This window comes from Chanodichthys erythropterus, chromosome 13 (genome assembly GCF_024489055.1).
Source record: "Chanodichthys erythropterus isolate Z2021 chromosome 13, ASM2448905v1, whole genome shotgun sequence".
Classification (NCBI taxonomy): Eukaryota; Metazoa; Chordata; class Actinopteri; order Cypriniformes; family Xenocyprididae; genus Chanodichthys; species Chanodichthys erythropterus.
The window spans coordinates 45,942,406-45,967,015 of record NC_090233.1 but is presented as its reverse complement, the minus strand read 5'-3'; the positions used below and the strand labels follow the sequence as shown (position 1 = coordinate 45,967,015).

At 37.6% G+C, this 24,610-nt stretch overlaps 1 protein-coding gene across 6 annotated transcripts in view; it reads right to left on the bottom strand.

The window, feature by feature from the left end:
* Positions 1-23,771, bottom strand: part of nr2f1a (nuclear receptor subfamily 2, group F, member 1a) — a 143,524-nt gene extending 119,753 nt beyond the window's left edge. For 4 of the 6 annotated variants that reach the window (XR_010896927.1, XR_010896928.1, XR_010896926.1 and 1 more), the window contains exons 1-3: positions 22,404-23,771; positions 20,547-21,074; positions 12,491-17,862 (exon numbers count right to left, since the gene is read on the bottom strand). Coding sequence is in view for 1 of the 6 variants with exons in the window: in XM_067407220.1 (XP_067263321.1) it covers positions 17,588-17,862; positions 20,547-21,074; positions 22,404-22,836 (1,236 nt within the window). In the remaining 5 variants the exon portion in view is untranslated. Of the gene's footprint in view, positions 1-1,803; positions 1,878-10,815; positions 17,863-20,546; positions 21,075-22,403 lie in introns of those variants that run through there. The other 2 variants (XR_010896929.1, XM_067407220.1) reach the window with 2 other exon arrangements.
* Positions 23,772-24,610: the final 839 nt, after the last annotated feature.

Sequence of the window (24,610 nt, the reverse complement as noted above, 5' to 3'; positions counted from 1 at the left end):
TTCAACCTGACGGGGGAAAGATCCTCGGAGCCCGATAAAGCCTGTTGCTCCAGCGGCTCTCCTCTCAGCTCTGTTCCCAGGGAAGGTGAGCCTGCTCGGAGAATGACTCGCTCTTCTCACGTATCAGCTGTGGAACTCTATCACGAAAGCTGATATTTGTGTCTAGATCGAGCCCAGGCCTTTACAATGAGACCAATGTTAACCAAAATAAGTGTCAGTCAAAGACAGAGAAGTATCGGATGAAGCCATGTCTATAGCACCTAGTTTTGTTTTGTTTTGTTTTTTTGTTTTTTTGTTTTGTTTTTTCAACTGCTTGTTTTAGACCTTAACTCATTGAAACCCGCGGAAATTATGGCATAAGAGAGCCACAGTCACAGCAAAGCAGTAATGCTGACTCAAAACTGACAACTGTACTGCGAAAATAAATAAGCCGAATGCAATGCTGTTAAATGATTTGATGATTAATTATCTTAAGGAAACAAACAATTTCAATGTTTGCAGGTCTGCTTTCAGTTTCTGTAGGCTATAGATCAACGAAAAATAAGGATAGAAGGAGAAATCTTTAGAGATTAAATGCGCGGTTCGTTTCATACTTCAAAGAAATGGTATAAAAAAAACATCTTTTACTATATATATATATATATATATATATATATATATATATATATATATATATATATATATATATATATATATATATATTATAAAATATTTAAAGACTATTACAAGTGGTGTAAACGTAAAGAACGTTTCATGGTACTTTTTACAAAAATAAAAATGTCAAAATATGTGATTTGTTTTTAAACAAATGTAATGGATTTGTCGTGTACAAAGTGTTTTTCTTATCACATGACAACAAAATGGCTTCTTGCATGTTTTGTTACGCCACATTGAGTTTTGGGGAAAGGTTTTCACATATGAATAGTGTAAAAACAAAATTTAAAGTTGATTCACTGTTTATATATATATATATATATATATATATATATATATATATATATATATATATATATATATATATATATATATATATATATATATCAGGAATAATCAAGTTAACATTACATTTCTTTCGCAAGAATAATTCCAGTTACACCAAATATACTTTTTCCCCCACAGAAAGTCACCTCGTCTTGCAATTCAGAAATTAATTTTAAAAAGATGTTTATTCAAGTCATATGTTGTATGAAATTATTTTTTAAGTAGCATATTTCAGTAATTTAAGCGCCATTAGGCTATATGCTGCGATAATTACATTAAACATAACTCGGGGAGATAATTAGCCTAAACTCATGTTAACTTCTGAACAAGCATGGAGACGCTGTGCTTATAGCACAAGTGATAAATCCAAGCCATATATACAATTACAATTTCCAAAAAAAACCCTTTTAACTAATTTTGTGATGTTGCCTAATTATTTTAACACCGTTTCAATTTGTAAAGCCTAAAGTGTTGTAAAACTTCTGTCTCACAATTCTCATACTTTAAACACTATGGCAAGGTGTTCATTTCATCCTGAACATTTTTTGTCATCACACCCCCCCTGTCCACAAGAGTCACACTTAACTGCAAAAAAATAACGTCGCATTTGAAGTCTATGACGTCCTTGATTGATATTTCAATTTTATCCGCGTTTTGTCACACGCGCTCTCGTCTCCTCCCATACTCTCATGCGCCGCCAAATATGAACTATTCTCAAAGAGTCGAGCACTTGCTGAAGCTGGACTGTCACTCCTCCAGGCCCTTGTCTTCGTGAGTACTTCACCAGATCGCTGTCAGATCTCTATTTGCATAATTATATGCTCGGTTCTGAAGGGAAATCTAGCCCCCAAATTTTACGGGTCAGCAAACTGCAACAATCAATGTTTTATTGTGTCCTGAAAAAGAAAGAAAAGAAAAAACTCAAATAATAGTTGTTGGTTTTTTTTCAACTCGCTCTCAAATTCTCACTCTTTTTACCAATTCAAAATAGAGACTATCTATCTATCTATCTATCTATCTATCTATCTATCTATCTATCTATCTATCTATCTATCTATCTATCTATCTATCTATCTATCTATCTATCTATCTATCTATCTATCTATCTATCTATCATCTGCCTCCCTCACTGTCCTTTTTTTTGATTGATTGATTGTTATTAGTTCATATAACACACATAGCCCACACACCCTTTCACACCCACCCACACGCGCACCTTGGCTCCCTGAAGTTACGCTTTCTCGAGCGAAAGAGCTCCGTTAATGTGTCATGAGAGTGGGAGATGTTTAGGGGTGATCACGCCACACAGTACTGGACAGCTGCTGCTGGCAGAGTCTTGGCTTTTAATGATTTCTTTCTGGTTTCTGTCTTCCCCCTTCTGTCTTGGATTCTGATATTTGTAGATAGACAAAGTGTGTGTGAAATTGAGTGGAGCACGTTGTACAAAATGGATCACACTCCTCTTTCTTAACGGGAAAAGGGAATGCAACTTTCATTAAGTTATGTGAGGATGTCATGATATGCAAGAGCAGACAAAAAACAAAGATTGAATTTGTTCTGTGTTGCTATGCGGTGTTTTGGAAACCCTTGCTCGAATTATTGCATTTTGAGAATAATTGTAGTAGTCTCACTTCTTGGGATCCCAGGTGCTTAATTTAACATGCCGACAAATCCGTAAGGAAAATAATAATAAATACAATAAAAGAGGGATGTTTTTCTGGATAAATATTGCCTGCTCTTGCTTGGACAATGATAAACGGACTTTGGAATTCAACAATATGAGTAGGCGCCCGCATAAACTGATTTCAGCGTAGGTCAGAGAATATAATGTCCTGAATTCAGTTTATGTGATGAAAGGGAACGGCGATAAAGCATCAAAACAATTATTAGCTCTGAATACACTTTTATGTAAAGATAAATTCCCGTCAAAGATATTATGTGTCATAAAACAGGACAACGAATGAAAGAAAAAAAAAAAAAAAAAAAAAAAACTTTTTTTCCCTCTGTAGGGCATCGCATGTTCGCATAAAGCTAATATTTTTCAAAGTTTAATCTAATATATTATACTAACGCCAGCATAATACAGTGATATTTTTGTGGGCAAATTAAAAATTAAACATGACACGATTTTTTTTTTTTTTTTTTTTATAAATAAAGTTTTAAAACATTTAATCAGATGTCAGTAGTCTTAGCCTATAACGCAATGGTAGTCTTTGTCGAATTAATTTATTCGTTGTTATAGTGTTTTCATGATTATTATTATTATTATTTCATTGTTTTCATATGTTTGACCTGATATTTAAAAGGTTTGTGTGTAGAGTTAACAAAATAATTATAAATGAAAACTAGCAGTAGCAGTAGTCTAGTATAATAATAATAATAATGTTATTAGAAACATGCACATTTTGCCCATTTAACAGTTGCCAGAGTTTTTAAGGTTTATTTTTTGAGGTTTGAAAACTAAGCGGACAGTTATTCAACTGCACTATATGTCTTGTAGTCCCACACTTGTCTAAAAACATTTTTCGCCACTCAGTTCTTAATGGGGGGCTTTAAGAGCAAGGGCCAGAAGACCTGGACTTAAATCACTTGGTTAAGGTCACATAAGTAACCGGAGCGCTCGGAGCGTTACAACCTGTCATTTTACAGCTAGAGATGGAATTCCCACATATGGGTGCCAAGCGGGTCACCGTGATATCCAGCGACCCAGGGTTAGGACACGATAAAACCTGATCCTCTCTAAACAACAAGAGGCCTTTTCAATGAAACCAGACAACAGTGTCTTAAAACTCTTATTATGCGCCACTCTCCACTTGATTCTGTGATGTGAGGTTGGAGAAACGGCTGAAGGCCTCTTCAGTCAGGACTGAGAGTCAGTTGCGCGGGGTTCTGTCTCGTCAGAAGCTTATAGTACCCTGGTATTCAATCACGCATTATAGATGAGTCTCATCAAGCTTAACGGGTTCCTTGGAGGCTAAACACATTGGTGCGCGGTGCTGGTTGCTCCCACCTGAATAACCGGCGCGTTATTGCACAGCGCATCCTCATTAAGAAACGCCCCAAAAGATGAGGCTCTAAATTAAGTTATTGCCATCCAATGAACCCAAATTAGCGAGGCCACAGAGGTGCCCGTCTGACGGACTGCCGTTAAAAACAGCCTGACAGGCAACAAGGTAGACCGAGGAGAGTGTATGAGTGTGAAGGTGTGATCTATATCTCACGTATATGGGGTGATAAAATGGATGCATGGGCAATATCCATTAATTGGCTGCCGATTCGTGGCTGCACATTCGCGTTTAGGCCGTCTCTATCTCTCTTAAATTCAACGGTGCTGTCTCTCACGCTTTTAGAGTGTGGTGTTTTCTCTCTCTCTCATCTCCCTGACAACCGTCACTGCTTCAAACCGCTGTGTCCTTCCATTCGACTACCTGTTCTTTTATGTCTCTGTCTGAATCAGCATCCAGGATGAAAAACGCCACCCAGATTCAACGAGAGCTGATAGCATAACTTTTGATGGGAATGATGTGTACGTGACGAGGTCTGTTATACCTGGGCGAAGGCGTCTAAAATGTGCCCAGATAGTCTTTTAAGTCAGCTCGAGAACAATAGGTCTTTATTATTGTTTTAGGCGACTCCCTTTAAAGCAAATCTGTCACGAAATGAGAAACTGACGAGGTTTCCAGTGTGCAAGTAAGACAAACAGCGCTTCCTTTTCGCTTTATCTTAGACGTCAAATGTGAGACTGTGAAGGAAAGAAACATTCGAAAAAGATAAAATAAGAACGAGAGTTAAAAATAAGTTTAAATATAGCCTATTATATTCAGTGTTCTGGAGTGGACCTGAAAGTCGGAAGGCAATGTAGCCTATTGACCTAAAAATGCTGTGGATAAATAAGAAAGCAGAGGTGATAAATGATCAGATAGTTAGTGTTTTTTTTTTTTTTTTTTTTTTTTTTTAACTTGAAACGGATTTTAGATTCATGCTATGATTAAAAATGCTAAAGGATAAGCTTAGTTAATTGCTATTCACAGCAACAATATTCATTTTTAGAGAATTAGAAATACAGACTCTAAAGCAAATTTATGCAGTGATTAAAAGTATCCTTCTAGAAAAAAATGCATATGAATTCAATACATAAAATAATAGTGAGATTTTAATTCATGCATTGATTTGGTTTGCTGCAATGTTTAGTTTCCTATTTGGTCATTTTGTTTTTTCCTTAAAGGCTTTTAGAGTTGTTGTTTTTTTGTTTTTGTTTTTTAGGCTTGTGGAGGGAAAAAATAACTTCATAAATCAACGAAACAAATATTGTTATTCTTTTCGATGTTCAAATAACCGGAGTCAAATAAAATATTGCATATGCGTTGTCACAAATTGTTTATGCATTTTTTTATTATTATTATTTGTTTTATTTTTATTTTAATGCTGATATTCGTTTAGAAAGATCGACAAGTATGTGTAAACACTTATATAATACTTATATTTATTGATGTTTTTCAAAATTAAAAAAGAAAACAAGCACAGAAAACCTTTTGATATTATAATTGTAACTATATTTAGCCTATTGCCTCAGTTCATGCCTTCGAATTTTTTTAGGCGAAAAAAAAGTTTGGACATGCGCGTTATTCGTAACGATATTCAGATCACCATCACCTGTTATCTAGTGTGTTATCTCACCCTTTCTTCTCCGTCCATTAGCGGTCATGATCGCTCCATCACCGTGACAGAGGTGTGTATTTGCGCTTGGAGCACTGACTGTCAGGGTGGCTTGTTAAAGGTTGTAAACCAGTGGCAGTCTCCAGATAGAGGCGATGGCATCGATTTGAAACTTGTCCTGTCTAATTTGATAAGAGCACCCAGGCACCTCTGAATAGGACCATGGACAGCGCTCTCTGTTGACCCTGAACTCGCCCCTGTCTTTTCCGTAGGGGGACGTTCACATCCAGTTGTGCAAGTGATGTAGGTGAGTGTGTGGATGAGGTAGAAGCTGAAGTTTAAAACTGCAACTGCGTTTTATCATAGCTCCTTTGGCTGTGCATAAGATAAAGAAACCTCTAAACGTCTCATATTCTCCTCTCTACCTCTTCAGGCACATACACACACTCACTCACTCACTCACCGTCCATGCGAACACAAACCCAAAGTCAAACATAGGAACTACGCTGCGATGTAATCTGACATACGATAAGCAAGCGAATTCATACAGGAACAAAGCTGAATGGGGAGTCACGGAGAACTCTCAAGTAACGCCAAAGAGGCTGCGAGACTGTTCAGACGGAAGGGGGGTTTGCTAGTGGGGAGAGACTGTTTGATGGATCTCTACAGCTTTGAGACAGCTTGTTAATTAAAACCCCAAGAGATGAGCCTCTGGAGCCACCGTCCATATTAGAACATTGCTAACTATCCTGACAGCGAGCAATGTCACAAGCACGAGAAAGGCTTTGTACCCGTTTCTCAGCCAGATTTTGCTTTTATCCCATGCTGGTGGGGCTATAAACTTATGGTTCAAATCTCCCATATTTACTATGGAACAAAACTAAGAATTGCTTTAAAAATGGTACGTTTTCCTTCAAACAAAGCCTAGAAATTATACCTCTTAATTAGCCTGTCTTTGGAAGAAGTTAATGAGTAGTAATGTATTAGTTATGGGTCTTTTAGACTCAGATAATCTTAATTTTTCTTATTTATTTTAAAGGTTTAATTGATGCCAGTTAACGTTTTTTGAAAAACTTAATGTGGTCTACAGTCTATTTACTTTCAAAGAAGTTCAGTTTTACCCAGCAACAAACAAAAACAACGTAAACATACAGTCTACAGTAATATGTTTTGATCATATTTGTATGAATGCTCTCATTGCCTTAAAAGTCAGTCAGGCTCTGTGATGAGGTTTGAGTGGGCCAGATAGAAGGACACAACATACAGGAAAACAGGTTTTTATTATAGTTAACGAACACAGGCTATGTCACCGCCTTTACTGAATAAAATATAAAATAAACACACAAATATAATATAGGCCTACAAATATAATGCAAACACAAAAGCGTAAAATCAACAGTTTATCATGGTTTATCATAAAATAATAAATAATAATTGAACTGATTAATTAAGTGAATAACATGCAGACAAAATATTAATATAGCCTATAACATAAATCATGTCCTAAACAGCGGCATTTACACGTGATGATATAAAACAAAGCAAAAAACTGAACCAATATATATCTATTATAATATCCTTGTCATGTAAAATAGAAAGAGGGGTAAAATAATCTCTTTTTATTTTGATATTTCATGTGTAATTTTTGTGAATCCTGTCGGACTGGTGCTCCTCATCGTCCTCTGAGCAATCTGGCATAACATTTAAACGACATCTTTAAATGTTCTTCACGTCGTGGGCACATTCATCAACGTCAAATATGGACAATCCACTATTTAGAGAAAGTGTAAGTGCTGCAATATATCTTCTTTACACTCGGGGGGAAAAAACGCGTTTTTGTTGAAATGTGAATAAATCCACTTATTTCTGTCTGTTAAAATGTAATAATATAAAATTATAGGTGCGTTTTTTGAGAAGAAAATCTACCGAGACTTATAGGGTTTAAAACACATTTTAGAACGCTATTCAAAATGATATCATTGTTTTAACATGGAAATTTATTGACTCTGCAGTACACTGAAATATTGCTGAGTGAGTTGGATACAACTTAAAATATATTGAAATCATAAATTCATAGATTATTCAGAATGATAGCTAAAAACAATTAATCTGTGGTGCGCTTTGTACGTTTTTTTATGATTTACAGAAACAGACATTTTGATATGATAAAACGTTTTATTAATTCCATAAAGATTTTCATAGTCTATAGCAATTAAATGACCAAATCCCAAAGCAGCACAATTTACCATATGTGATCTAACATCATACAATAAAATTAAACCATAAAATACTCTAAAACAGCCTGCACAAATCTACAACTCTAATTGCATGTACAAATTAACCGCATATAATCATAGAATATGTTTTATAATTATTATTTCACTGCACATTCAAATATAAGTTTTCCGAATCCAAAATGTGAAGGACAAGACGAGAAAAAAAGCTTCAAAACTCTGTGTAGATGAACAATGGCAAACGGGAAAAGAATAAACTGAGGACCGTTTGTTCCTCTAACTGAGGGTCCCAGAACACAGAGCGCCATCTAGCAAATAAAGGGAGAAACAAACAGCTCTAGACAGCACCCTTTACAAGGCATGAGAACGCCAGAGCACCAACAAAGCCGCCACCCTCAGACCTCACAGGAATCTGAATGCATGAGAAATGTAAAAACGATATAAAAACTACCTTTGATCGAACTACTGTATCTTATAGCAATAATAAAGCTAATCATTGGTCATATTGATCATTTGGAACAGAGAAAACTGTATTATGTTCAATCATTACCAGTACATGCTTCGCTTTAGAATATGGTGGTGACTTTGAACCGTGAATTATATTTAAAAGTTGAAGCTAACTCTGCTACACTTCTGATGAACGTTTGAATGAACGAAAGCACAGAGGATAATTATTCCGCCAATCTGTACATCTTTAAGATACACTAAGTGGAAGTTTCACAAAGTCAGCTACAAGGAGAAAAGGTTACATAAATCCATAATCTGAATCGTTCACGTCTCTTTTGGAATGGGAACTTAAACACTAAGTGTTCAGCGCGAATACTGCAGGACTATAGCTATACGAATGAATGAATAAATAAATAAATAAAATCTTCAAATTAATATCTACATATCTACAGATATGCCAATTTGATGTTCACCTGCAAGGTTTTCATATGCAGTTCATGCATTGCAAACGTTTTCATTATATTAAGAATCTAGTAATTCATTCATTTTCATATTATTTATGGTATCACGGATATAAGACTTATTATTTCCTTGGTTGCTGATACTATGGCTACATCGACTACATATCTTTGAAAATCCCCTCCCCCCATCGCCCAACCTTTATCAATTTATAATTTGCAACTTTATATATATATATAGGCCTATATAAAAAGGAACATTTATGCAAATACATCTTAGTAATTTAATGAATTAAAGACATGGACCTCGTCCTCCAGCTTGAAATGATTGAAAGGTCCACATGCGGATTGGCCGTAGCTCGTCCAATGAGCCGTTTGACGACAGGCCTCATACAACATTTCCACATTTAGCCACGCACAATCTCTCTTGCCATTTGCTATTTGTTTTTTTTTTTTTTTGTTTTTTTGTTTTTATAAAAATAGTTTAGTTTCCCGCTTTATAATCAAATATAGGATTTACACAAATTTGCTTAATCAGAGGGTCAAAATGCGCTAGCTACTGCACTGAAATGTTTTGATACACTGTCGAATTATTTTTAAATGTCATTTATAGCCTATAAATGTAGATTTTAGTAGGCTATGTCTTTAAAGTTTTGGATTTTGGTAGTCATGATCATTTCAACTCCCCGAGCATGTTTACGGTGGTAAAAACTAAAGCAAACTTGGAAGAATTATCCTCTTAAAGAAACTAGCTTCCTCCGATTTTGCCGTTGAGAGGTAAGACTGAAGACGTGATGGGGTGTATTTGAAGTATGACGAGCTTTGTGGTTGACTCCTTTTCATTGCCTGGCTACAAACACGCCTGCTCTCAAATAAGCCTCTCCAGACCCCTCCGCCTCCCGCCACCTTGCACTGAATGGTCAGCTGACCTCAGGGTCTTCGTCCTCTCTGTCCAGTTTTGACCGAATAAGCCACCTTCCCCCAGCCCTGCCACAACCAAATGGGATCCCTGCTATTCTTTATTGATATCATCTACGAATGCAAATGAATTTGGACGTGGGGGGGCAGGGGCTTGAATTTCAGGGATAAATACCGCACAGAGATAGCTCTACAGCGGATGGAATATTTGGGAGTGCCTTTGGTAACGGTTCAGACCTCCTTGCATTCTGATTAAACATAAAAAGGAGGAAAGAAAAGCTTAAGCAATACAAACACTTTTCTTCTCTAATAGATGGAACCACACCACATTCAGATTAATAACATAAATGGCATGGATTGTTTTAAGAGTGGAGCCAGGTCATTCTGAAAGAACGGATGAACCCACCTTCCCTCTCTCTTCCTCGAATCCTCAGACCGACCCCCATCTTTAGACATACACAGACAATCACACGTGAGCGCGCGCATACATATTTGAGCGCTTGAGAAAACTGGCTTTGTGGTTTAACCGGTGGATGTTGAGAGATGTGGCTTCTTATCCATAAAGAAGACGCTTCCTTGCATCAGGCCTTAAAAGAATTATCTTCACTAACAAATAACGGCTTTGCTTTTTAAATATTTGCATCATGTAAAATGTCAACAACCTCTAATATATATATATATATATATATATATATATATATATATATATATATATATATATATATATATATATATATATTGTTTATACATTTTCAAAAAAATATATATATATATATATATATATATATATATATATATATATATATATATATATATATATATATATATATATACTACAAATGATGGGCAATGTCAGACTTATAACTACTTGTTCTGTTTCCTATTTAAGTGGGTTCTGCAACTTATGCATTAGGCTACTGTACCATCAGTGAGTAGCCTCCAAACCCCCTCTCCCCACTCCATACATTATATATATATATATATATATATATATATATATATATATATATATATATATATATATATATATATATATATATATATATACACACACAAATATAGTCTTAAAACTTAAAATACCATACAGTATGTTCACGTTACTTTTGTAGTAAGCGTTCTCCGTCATTTTACCTTTCACATTTAAACTTATAGTGCAGTTGAGGTGCTACAGAAACGTTTTCGCGTCTTGTTGGAAGTGGGGGAATGCGTATGTATTTATCAAACGCACAAATTGCGACAACTATAGGCAAGACAGGCAGAATAAAGGGGGAAAAGGCGTGGGATCAGAGAACCGTGGCAGGGACCAACACTAGAGCAAGAGAGATAATGCCTCTGTCAAGACCGGGTCTATATAACTGGGATGAAAAATATCCCTCGACAAAACGCTTCAGTCATTTATTATGAAAGAAAATAGAAGTCATGCTGAGAAATTAGGCAAATAAAAACGAAATTAGGCTAATATTAACCACAACATAATTCACCAAGCCTGTCAGGCCGCCTGCTACGAATTAGTGACTAAAATGCTTGTTTATTTGTTTTATGTTGTGTTTTTAAAAGGAGGTAGATTAGATAGATAGATAGATAGATAGATAGATAGATAGATAGATAGATAGATAGATAGATATTTAAGCCACATGACGTGCATTATGTCGCTTCTTGTTTTTGCTGTTTATGAGGATAATAATTTAGATGTAGCCTATGTGAGATCTTGCACTTGTTCAGTAATTACATTTTAATGTGTGTATGGATATGTGAAAAATATGTATATCGAATATAGATGAAGCTGTCTGCATATGAAAAGTGGGTCATTGTTAATTTGGTCCCAGCTATTAAGCGCAACTGCAACAAAATGCTGCTGAGTAAAATTGGGAGTGTCGCTGGCTGCGGTGGCACAGGCGCAAACCATCTGTTGTGTATTATAAAAACGGGCAGTTAATATTGCTGAAAAGCCAGGACGTTATCAGGTATGTAGCAACGACATTTCTTTACTGTCCATGTGGTAAGGATCAGAAAATGTGCTTGTGTATGTCTATGGAAACATATTTGCATCACTGAATAAATGCACTAATTACACGCGCTTTGTCTTGAAGATCTCACGATAATCTGACGTCAGCATGTTTACTGTTCTTGACGGGAAAACTGAATGAAGAAAACTGTCCTGTCTATCTATGAAATGCGTATTTTGTATATCTCTGTAACAAGCAGGCTTTTCATTTCTTCTAGATGGAGTATCGAAGACTCTAAAGAATATTTATAACAGTCTCTTAAAATAAACGGTTATCTCCGAGACTCTAAGTTTTACATTGATTGCTGCCGAATATCGTAATCACTCAGTGTCGATCCGCTTATTAAAAATAAGACCGAAAGTGTAGCCTATTTTATATTTCGCAGTTAAAACTACGTCTGCGTCGCCTCGAGTCGGTTACCTCTTGTTTCACGTTTCCCTTTCAAAGCAAACTTTCCGTTCACCAAAGCTCCCTTTTCCGGCAATGATTTATTTCTCCAGCACACAGACAAACACGGAAAGCTGGCACTTTCGAGTTTAAATGCCACGTGTTGATTGATTTGTTGTTAATGACAGTCAGAGTCATACATACACGCACGTCGAGACATCCTCTAGTCTCTTGCTTTCCCACAGAGCTCCCTCCCTCCACCTCCGCTCTCTCTCCATCTCTATTGAGCTATTCTACCACAACGCGCGTTCACACACACTCTTCCACAGGCGCGCGCATCCGGGAGCCCTAACACACACACGCGCGCGTTTAAGGGGGACGAAATGAAAACAAATTTTCTTACTTTTTTGGAGGACATCTGCGCAATTCTTTAAAATCTTGCTGTCGCTGTCTCCACTCTTCGTCAAGACGTGTTGATAAAGTCGCTCTTCTGTGACTTGTCCTTTAATTTATGCTTTTTCTAGAGTCTGTCCTCTGTACCCAAATGCTTTGAGTGAACCGGAGTGCAGATTGAGACATATTGAGCCCCCTTTAAGGGGGATCATTTCATGTGGGAGGTTGGACGCAAAGTTTGGACCCGTGACTAGCATTCCGGAGAGACATGCATATTTTAAAACAACAAAGAAAGATAAAGACGGGACGATGGGTGGGAGTGAAAAAAAAAAAAAAAACGTTTGGAGAAAAAACTAACTAAATGATAAAAAGCTGTCATTGTTGGACAAAGATTTGATCGCGTTCTTTATTTGTGGCTTTACTTGCAACAATTCTCTTGTGGAAAAGTTTTCAGTGTTAAGAAACTGTAAATAGATATTTTTACATGCTTAGAAAGAAATTACTACTTTGCTTACACAGTGCCATACTTTAAGAAGATCAGTTGCTTCGTGTTTTTTTTGATGTTTTTTTTTTTTTTTTTTTTGCACAGTTGTGTCTTGTTTTTTTCTCGCAAAAAATCTCCCATCTAAAACTTTTTTTTTTTAATGCTGTTATTCACACTCAGAAAGCTTGAATCCAGTGTTTTAACAAATAATTTGTATTCGTAATTATATAATAAATATTTAAAACGATGTGGTTTTATTTGTCATTTTTTTCCATATCCTCTTTACTTGGTCATTGACAACAAGCCAAGTAAACTTTATTATCCAATGAAAAGTATACAGAGCAGGAGATGTATGGCGTTGAGCTAGATATCTCTTTTACTTGTCAGTGGTCGGTCATGGGTATGGAATGCTAATAAGAGACCCCCCTCTTTTTCTCTGTCCCTGTGCCGTCTCATTCCCTTTCTCTCTGCACGCAGAAGGGATCGATAGCTGACCCGATGGTTTGGCCAAAGCTTTATTTATCTGGCGAGGCAATGATATTATCAGCCTTGAACGTTATATACAGCAAACGTCTACCTAAATCAACACAAAGGGATCGCTTACACAGCGATCTGTGCTTTCTCGCCTCCCTATACCTCACACCAGGCCCGACCACACACACACTCTCGAAGTGGAACACACATACGACACAACTCTACGGTTCAACTAAGTCACGCACGCATGCACGCACACACAATGCAAGCACAGGCATCGCCTTATGTTACGTTCACAACTGGGGATATTTTATATCCTGTTGTGTTGGATTTGATCCACGGCTTAAGCTTGCTGGGAGCTCTGTGGACGGAGAATTATGCAGTGATCATTGAGAATGTTAACAGAAATGTAGCGTCATAGCCTGCATATGGCCTCTGTGGCACAATGTAAACAGGCAATTTGTGTAATTAAAGTGCAAAATTCCCAAGAACTTCAAACAACATTTTTTAAACAATAACTTCCACCACATTACCTTCCACATGAATTTAACACTACTTTATCTTCGCATAATGTGCGGATAGATAGATAGATAGATAGATAGATAGATAGATAGATAGATAGATAGATAGATAGATAGATAGATAGATAGATAGATAGATAGATAGATAGATAGATCTTAGATGGTCATTTTAACAAGCTTAAGCAAAGAAATAACACTAATAAGTCCCATTTAGGTTAATAAATGAAATGAAACAACACGCTTGCTTTGGATATACCAGTGTGATGACCAAAGACCTAGATCGAAATAACACAAATGTCTAACTTCGTTTTTTAAGTGTCTGTTCTTCCCCTCCACACAGACAACATCAAAAACCATAAACGATGTCCGAATATCCTAAATGTGTCAGATAAACACTCGTTCCTCAGTCAAGCGTGACTAAGCTAACAACAGTTACATTCCAAGCCCGCAGTGACTATTTATTTTCTGTAGGAAAACTGTATGTGTCTCAGTCCTTTGGTAGTCTTTTTCCTGAGGTAAGACTGCTATGCTAACCTCCTAACCCACTTTAGATCTAAGTGAAGAAATCGACTGAAACCACTGACTGACAATTATGAGACCATGTATGTGCATTTAAAATGTACGCAGTAGAGAACAAGCAACGAAAGTTAAATGCAAATAGTCGTGCATTAGTACACAACATAAGCCGACATACATCTCAAACAGAGACCAGAATAGCCCTTTTCTTGTTGCATTTGATTCATGTTCTTTTATGGATAATTTTTGCTTTGTTAATTAGGAACACATGGCACGAATTCAGTCCTTAGCAACTATTGCTTTATATAGCCTCAAGTCCAACAAATGTAAATCTCAATAGAATGTGTTCCTCTCATTCTGCTATTTCCCGTGAAATAGAGGGAAAAATCTTCAGGGATTTTGATCTCATTACTGCTGAACATGAAAGTGTTTTAAATTTCAGCTCAATGCGATGGTCAACTCTTTAGTCGAAGCATTATATAAGAAAACAAGGGCACACTTGCCTTTGTTGTCATATTTGGATATTTTAAGGCCTTCTGACTTTGATTTTAAAATTGACAACACATTGGATATATCGGCACACATTTATAGCTAGTCTTTTTGTGAAAAATGTTTGGTTTCCAGCAACAAAGTCTCTCTACTTGTCCTCCATATAATTCCCTCGTGTATTGCATCTTTTTTTCTAATAGCATAACCTGACCATATTTAATTCAGAGAAAACCATGCGCAATTAGACGCCATAGTCACAAAAAGTATATGGTCACGCTTGAGTTTGACTTTTTTATGATGGAAATTCGTTTTCCAGAGCTAATGTATATGGTGGGTAAGGCGATGCAAAAAATAAAACCGAGACATATGATCGTTAACTACATCCCCAAAAAGCTAACAGCCCCTCCAAAGATTGTATAGCTACTACAGATTTTTTTTTTTTTTTTTCACGAAATTAACACTGATCTTCCCCTTAGATCATATATATTTCGAATACAAAAACAGAATATTTGCCAGTGTGGTTTCCTGCAGCCGCTTTGGATGCTGACCCACAAATAGCTTTTAAAGGCGCTATAAGTTATCAGATTATTTAAATGAAACATATGTCAACGCCAGTATTACCTGGTAGGTTTACTGAAAAACAGTCTGAATCACGAATAATTAGGGCATAGCCAAACCCGCATATTATTTCTGTGATTAGGTCATTCTCTCTTTATGTGAAACAACTGATAACTGACTTGAATGTAAAATTTTCAATGACATTGGGGTCAGCGAAAGTTCTTGTCATTGTACTTATAAAAACACGCCTCCTTCCCACCGTAAACATCACATGTAAAATGTATTTACGTGCATATGAAGGACAATCGCGCTTGTATGAGTATCAAGTGATTTCCTTTCATGGCTCTAACCAATCATTTGAGGCTGCACATGAATTTCTCTCTATCTCCGTACAATACATCACATTTAGTGCTCCTATCGACCGGCTTACATGCGGCATTATACATATCTTAGATTGATCACACATATAACTGCTGCTGCGCTCCTAGTGAAAACATCTGTTCTAACACAGATCCGTTCGCGATCACCTCCAAGTAATAATAGCCTGAGAGTTTAGATGGATTTGTTTTTTTTATCTCTCCACTTCGTTTCTCAAAACTATGGTGAAAGAAGAAGAAACCCTCATTGCCTTATTAGAGGGACGACATTTCTGTATATCTTTCCTTTGACTATGAGCAAGCCTTTCAGTTCAGCCTGGGAAAAATATTAAACATTAATGCGCTGAAACAGGCAAAGATCTTTGAACCAGTCGGTAGCAACGTCACAGAAATCTTATTCTGCGCACGATGCTGTGACTCCAGATAATATATAAAACGCACGTGCTCACCAAAACGCTCACAGAGAATAAATATGCCAGCAAAAGTAATCGAATGCCTGCATTTGTAACATATATGGTATTCTATAGAGGTTATTTCAAAACTCGTCTTGACGGGCTTGGCATTTTGTGTCAACATTGCTTAGCAAAACGTTTTGATGAAACAAACCTATGTGTTTTTGTTTGGCCTTCCTTAGCAAACAGAAATATGAATGCATGTAAAAGCACACCCCAAATACCTGCCATTAGAACAGCTCATTGATAGCATGAAGAAGATTGAATTTGCTGAGAGCGAGACAGTGTTGCCTATTTCCTTTTTAATAGTATAGTCACCATCACACAACTTCACGCGACCCTTCTGCACAGGCATATCATGGATTGAGCAAAAATGAAAGGCAACATCCAATAAAAAAGAAATAGCGGAAATATCAAGACGAAACAAACAAAATGTATTTGAAAATGATATATTAAAAGTGCTTTTGACTTTTCATGTCTTTTATCTCTGACTGATGATTGACTCAACACACACACTCGCACACACATACGACCAAGAAAAAGTTTCACCGGTGTCCTCTCCTTTAAAATGTCCATGAGGTCAGATTTGCCGAAGTTGCATGTCCATAGCATCAAGTGGGGGAAGGCTCAACCATCAGTGAAATTGTCATTGCGATTAGACTGTGTCTTATTTGTCTAATGTTTTTCTTTATTTTTAAATTCTCACTTCAATTTTAATTCTTGGAGAACATATCTTCAACAACATATATCGCACTCATTATAAGAAGCAAAAGGTTATATCAAAATCATTAGTATAGAATCACAGAAAAAACTGGTTTAGAACCAGAAAAAATACAAAACAGAGATACATAGACACAGGACATTTCTTATAATTGCTTGGAAATTTCTTTCCCGCTAAGTCTTGCTCATTTACTGCGCATATGATGTTCTTCATTTTATTTGTACGTATTTTGTTCTTTACAAAAGAAAAAAAAAAAAAGAAGAAAAAAAAAAGAAAAGAAAATAAAGACTAGTATTTTACAAAATGGAGAGTGTTCTTGATGACGACGATGGATTTGCACGGGAGTACGTCCAGTTCTTTAATCTTTGTACATTACATATTCCATTTCGGTCCCAGAAGACAAAAAAGAGTGTCTTCCTAAGTGGTCAGAAATTAGGTCCTATATATATAGTCTTCTTGAAAGGGCTTGCAGAATTTTGGTCCTTTAGTCTTTTTGTTTCACTCGCTCATTCGGATCATTGAATGGACATGTAGGGCCAGTTGAAGCTGCTCCCGGATAATAACATATCCCTGATGAGGGTTTCAATGGGAGTTTTACCTACCAAGCGAACGAAGAACAGCTGTTCAATTACTGACGAAGAGACAGTGCGGAGAGAAGGCAGTCGCAGTAAAAGCTTGCCAAAGCGACTGGGCTGGTTCGGGTACTGGCTCCTCACGTACTCCTCCAGGGCGCACTGAGACTTCTCTTGCAGGCTCTCGATGTGTGCAGCATCTGACAGGCCGCAAGCGTCTGAGTAGACAAAACACAGCACAGAAAAGAGGCCCAGGTTATCATTCAGCATCAGCATTACGTGTTGTTGACAAAGTGAGATGAACAAACACGAGCCCAACATCATGCATCACGCAGCGTATGAGGCTGCCTGTAATATAAATAAACAATACGACTGTGCAATCCCTCAAGAGTAACAGAACGTATTCCCTGCGTTGTAGGGGACAAACCACATGCACGCTCACAAATCAGACTAAACAAAGAGTACGCAAGGACGAAGGTGCATAGTAAGCTCGACTGAAGAGGATCGACTGGAGAAGGCGCTCGTGACTGTGTCAAATATGGAAATATCCAGCTACATATTTGACAGAGAATTTGGCATGGTAATAACCGAATTATAAACTAATTGCTTTCCAGATGCTACCGAGTCATTTCTCGTTCGATTCCCTGTACCAGCAGTTGCCTCTGCTGTGAGTTTGAATGAGGAGGCAAGGCCGCTGGAAGCAATCACATTTATTACCGTGGACTTGCCTGAGGACACAATCGCCTAAATTTCAGAAAAGGACATGTATTTTACAGAAAACTGCTCTAGGTCGATAGTGTATGTCAATTAATGACGTTACGTCAAACATGTTTGCAAATAGCTTACCGCACGAACGCCAGTGCAGTAAACACATAGCTCAACCATTGGAACTGCTCGTGTCAGTTCAGCCAAACGTCCATTCTCTTGAACACTATCGCCAGGCCAATACGTATTTTGTCAGCATTCTAATATGGCGGCTGTGTTTAAGATATTCAAAATTAGAGTTTACGTTTTGTTCAGTTTAAGATTTAAAGTGTAAGGTCTTAGTGTGCAACATGCCTCGGCGACTGATCCTAATTGGACTGGACTGGAACACACTGCGGTCAAATACAATAACCTTCTGAACTTCTGAACTGTGCTAAGTCTTTGCAAAAATCTCTCAGTAATGTGACCTCATGGGCCACTTTCCGCTGCAGCCAGCATGTGCAGAAAGCACTGCTATAAAAACAGAGGCATTTCAGCAAAATACAATGTAATGTGTTTCGTATGTGTAGGAATGTTTTGAGTAATACTTTACGATTTACACTTAATCAGAAAGAACTCGAAAGATACAAAACCAAGGGGCGCATTATGAATTATTAATCCATGACGTCACAAAACTTTATGCAGCACTTCAACATAGCAACAAATCAGAAGATAGCCTATAGTTATTATCGAAACATATTGCTTTTACGTCTTACGAATTAGGAAATCCGGATTTACCGAAGTGTCTAGAAGTTGTTCTGATTCGCTACCCAGTCCATTTCTGAGTGCGTTGTAAACAATTCATTGTTAAGAATGGCAAGGAAGGTACTGTGTGAGACTGACGTCATTGAGAATCAAATAGCCTATAAAGTAACATTTCGATGGCAAAAATTAGATGTTCAAAACATAAACAAATGTTTTTTTTTTTTTTTTTTTTTTACATTTTTGTCATGCTGTACCTATGCTAATCAACACTAACGCATATTCTTGAAAATTAAAGCAATACGCAAAGTGTAAACCGAACCGTGGCCTACTTAAACTAACTTGAATGCCTCATCTTATTTTCACCTTAGGGGGAAAAGACTACAAATTTTATGGTTACACTACAGAACATAAGCTAGTCTCTTTTTTAGACACGTTTTGTTATTTATATATCGTATATATACGTGTGTGTGTTTAGTCTGTACCTTTGCTCAACAATCAACGAGTAGTGATATTGACTACTTAATTTTATTTGTCAAAACGTAGCCTATATATAATTCTAACTGCTAAAATAAAAATATAAAAGTTGATATTGTTAAAATACGCACGTAATAGGCTAATTTTACGTTATATATAATATAATATCAAAAACAACAGTCCGGTTAAATCATAACAATGTTATATTTATTATCGTCTGTTGTCCAGAAAAATACTAATATAATATAAACATCAGTTACAATGCTAGAGTTGTGAGGGTAATTTGGTGACATCAATGTTTTGGTAAAATTACTATAGCTTTTTTTTTTTTTTTTTTTTTTTTTTAAATTAACCCGTCATTAAATAGTCAGACACCAGTATGACGGATATTTCTACGAATTCATAGCCTACTAAATATAATTTTTAAATATCACCCTAGCTTAAAAGCAGTTATTAATAATAGAGTCATCTTTTCTCAACAGAGAGGGCCTCAGATGTATATTTGTGTCTGCACACTGTGACATCGTGTATAACTGTGAACAGTGGTTGTGCAGATTTAAGAAAGATATTCTAAACGAGATCTACACTTGATTGTGCAAATATTTGCCTAAATAATTTCCAAACACACAGTATTACTTTGAAATGCATATTCAATTCCATGCATAAATGACATTTTATGCTTTATTGTCATACTCCACTAATATTGCAAAATAGTCTATAATTGCTATAATATTATCGGTCGACTACAATAATATATGACATTTTGTATTACATTAAATATTAAATATTTGTGGATGTCTTTTAAATACATTTAAAATACGCCTTCCACTTTATTACTTTTATTTATTTACTTTTATTAGATTTTACAGTACAAAGCCAGCTTGAGGCCCACTAGTGAGCTATAGCTTCGATGCCGAAGCTTACCACCCCGTATTGCATTGCCCCCTTATGTCTGTAAGGCCTCGTCTAACACACTCACCTGATGTGAAGAGCACTATTGCCTTAATGCAGCTGTATTCTGCAGAATCGACGTGCAGTGCTTTGAGCTTCTCGACCTGTTCCTGGAAGATACGAATGTGATCCATGAAGGCCACGACGCGGTCCGCCGACATAGGCGAGGCGTGCAGGCCAGCAGCGGCAAGCAGTGGGGCCACATGTAGGGGCATGGAGCACTGAGCCGCGTTTAGCACAAATAACTCGCTCCATGTCAGTCTGAGTAGAGACACCTGGTCGGTGATCTGCAGGTCGGGAAAGAAAGGGATGTTCCTCGCCCATTCCACAGCACTGAAGAGCAGACGAGCCGCAAGCTCACAGATGTTCTCGATCCCCATAATATTATTGGGCTGCATGCACTGGCTGCCATAGCGAGACGTAGGATAAGGCTCGGCCCGAAGTAATAACGAGATGTATCCGGAGAGATAGCAATGACCATTCAGAGGATCCCCATTCGTTAGCGCGTACTGGCCCGGGTTCGGTTGGGTTGGAGGCATTCTTCCTCGCTGAACCGCTGACAAAAAGAAAGAAAGGGAGAGGAAATGTACATCCAAACTGAGAAACATCATTGATGTGGAATCTTTACTTCGAGTGCATGAGTAGTCTGTACTGCTGTTTAACATCTTCGAAAATAAAACTAAATTACAAACTATTTACGGCACTGCATTTCGAAAAAATAAAAATAAAAATAAATAAACAATACTTTCACATGGTCCTTGAAATCATACCAACCTCGTCGGTAAATAGGTGGTAATGTTTACCTTTGTTTATGAACTTCAGTTGCTAATATAAAGACATACAAACACTCTCTAGCTCTTTCTCTCTCTCTCTCTCTCTCTGTCTTCACACACGTACACATTACGATTTTTTATGTTTTTGTTTGATTTACATGTTGTAAACATTGTTTACGAGGACCGAGCTTAAATCTCGACTATTCAGTAACTAGTTCAATGCCAGCAGCTTCTTTCTTGTTACAAATGCTACACTCTAATACTTTGACATAAATGCCTGTAATATACATAGATTTGTGTGTAGTAGACTAAGTTTACAGGCAATTTAATGATTAAGATAGCCTACTAACTCTGAAACAAAAAAAATGTTACCTACAATCGAGCACGAATACTTTGTTTTTATTATTGATAACAAACAAAAATGCACATGTATTATATAGGCACTGTCTTACGGTGAATTAATTCTTATTTTAAGACAATTTAGAGGTTATTAATAGCAGTTTCGTTCTACTCAGTTATTAAGAGTAGACTTGCAAAGGCCATTGTTCGCATACAGCTTAGGCTGAGAGGGGACAGACAGGCCTCTAAACGTTTACTCTAGGCTACGACGTAAAAACAGACACACTTCTTATTTTCAAAGATAAAACTATACCCCCTTATTTCATTTAGGTATACAATATGGGGTTAGTGTGTGTAATAGGCTTTTCGGCAGTCTTGTGCAGTCTTTCAGCACGCACGCACGCGCGCACACACACACGCAAACATACACACACACACACACACACACACACACTTCATCCGTCTTTCTCTCCTTTACATACACATAGTGTTCGTGTATGGCTTTAATATCTCATGTAATTGTCTGAGTTGAAATGGGTGCATATGATGCTTGCCTATCTGTGAACAATATTACTTGTATTAGATGCATGCTGTTCCTGCCTATGCGAGCGGATTTACTACTGCTTGTACGCGCCCTCTGACACTCTTTAGTAAGCAATCAAAATAAATTTATTTCGCGTTTGTATGTGTACAGTGTGAGCTTTATGTAACTGGCTCTGAACAAAAAACCTGTGTGTAGCAATAGTGTGTTGCGTTTAGAAAAATATATTCACCTTCCCGCCGCATGCCCACTTTTAAACACTTCTTCAGCCGACAATATTGGCACTGATTACGATGGTGCTGGTCAATAGGACAGTTCCTGTTGGCACGACATGTATATGTTAAGTTCCTTCGGACACTCCTCTTGAAGAAACTTTTGCATCCTTCGCAGGTGAATTGACCATAGTGCTTGCCGCTCGATTTGTCCCCGCAAACAACACATTCTATATGCTGCTGACTCTGTCCAGAATTCTGGCTGCCCTTGTCGCCAGCCGTCCCTGGTGTGGACGGGGGTCCTGGCTGACTGGGTGTCTGCGGAGTGTGTGGTGCCGCTGACGCCGCCTGCTGTTGCTCCCTCGCCGGCTGAGCTGCTGGATTGGGGCCGCTCGGAGGTCCTCCGGCCACGTCTTCCTGCGGATCTCGCCAGACGCTAACTACCATTGCCATATCTCGGGCCCGAAAAGTGCTTTCAAGCGAACTGGTCGCTCGGATATCGGAGCAGGGAAAAGGGAAGTCTTGGACGAACGGCAGCGCGAATTCAAATCGGAGCACTCAATCTCATAAGGAAAAAAGTAGAAGCAGAAAATGATCAATACATTCAAAATACCGCAGTCGATAGAAAGGCACCCGATCAGGATATGCAATTGTCGGGAGGCCAGTTCCAAGGTAAATTGCAGTCAGCCATTCGGGAACCCAATCGTGTATAGAGAAAGCGATCCCAGACGTAATAAAAAAAATCAGTTTTCTTAAAAAATACCGCAATAAAAATTCTTCACGTTGAAGCAAAAATAATAGCTTTCTGGTGGACCGGAGATCCAAAGTGCTGTGCAAAATAAATTCCCCTCTTTTTTCTTCCTTGCTCCTCTCTCCGTCTTCGCGGTTGAAGAGGAGGAAACACTGAAGAACGGATTTCTCTATCTATGTTCATGAATAAAGCTCATCTGGTCCGGCGAAAGAAAAAAAAAACAACGTCGCCCGAGTGCCTATGTAGTTTCACCTCTCCAGTAGGAACAGAGCAAGGATAAAAAGAAAAAAAAAAACAACTAATGGAATATGTAAGAAGCAGAGACTCAAAAAAGAATGCGTTTTAACGGGAGTACCAGCGGAGCAATGTTTCCGAAACGGAGATCTGCGCGAATGTCTGTATATAGTGAACTTTGACACTACTATTGAAACTGACACGTTTCTATGGAGATCGCTGCGCCTTATATGGTGCTCGTGTCAAGGAGCCAAGAGAGGGGCTGCTGGCAACTGATAATCAAAGGCGACTGACTGGTCAGAACCCTGCATCGGGGGGGAGAGAGAAAATGGGAGGCTAAGGTTAGCCAAGCCTCCTTCACTCCATTGGTTAGAGTCCTCGCTCCTCGCTACCTACGACTGAGGGCTCTGACAAGCACAATTTACATTGCGCTCGCCCCTGCGCTGCTATTTACTTTGAAACCCGATTAGAATGGACCGTCTATTGTCACAAAAAGAGGAAGAAACCCCAGAAAGAAGCGGCGAAAAACGGGATGAAAGCAATGAGCGAACTATACGCGCACGTGAAATATAAACAAATGCTGGTGCGAGCCTCACTAAGTTGAAAGTGTTTTGTTCAAAGCTGTAGTCTTAATTACAAAAATACCCATTACAACGTCCAGATTTGAACTATGAAGGTCCCATTGACATTTTACGTAATTTGACAGAACAATACCGGCTGGAAATTGCGTATCAATGCATAAACCATATTTTCACGGGTCAATAATATACCTAGATCTCAGTAAAACGATCAAATAAATAACATATAAAAACGTATTGGGACGCGCGATGACTACCACTAGTTTGACTAGAGAAAGATGTCAGTAGGCTATAACGGAATGCTTTACCAGTGATAGGAAACAGATCAAGCAGCCAGCCAAGGCACATAAGAGGAATCAGGATATTATGATATTGGAAAGTATAAAAATCCATCGTTCAGTGTGTTTTAACAGATTATTAACGAGGGAAGTTTTTGGTATAATGCGCAGGGAAACCGGCTTTTTGTGCATGAATGCCGAAGGCTCCGCTGTACAGGCTTATAATGTCTGGATCGGGCTGCCATCTAGCGTACAGTAGACAATTACAACGACATAAAAATGAGTAATTTATTGTCATTTTAAGCATGTTCCTAAATGTAGCTCAGAGACGAATTACGCTGTGGGATGAATATTGTCTGATTTTTATTTTATATATGTATTTATAA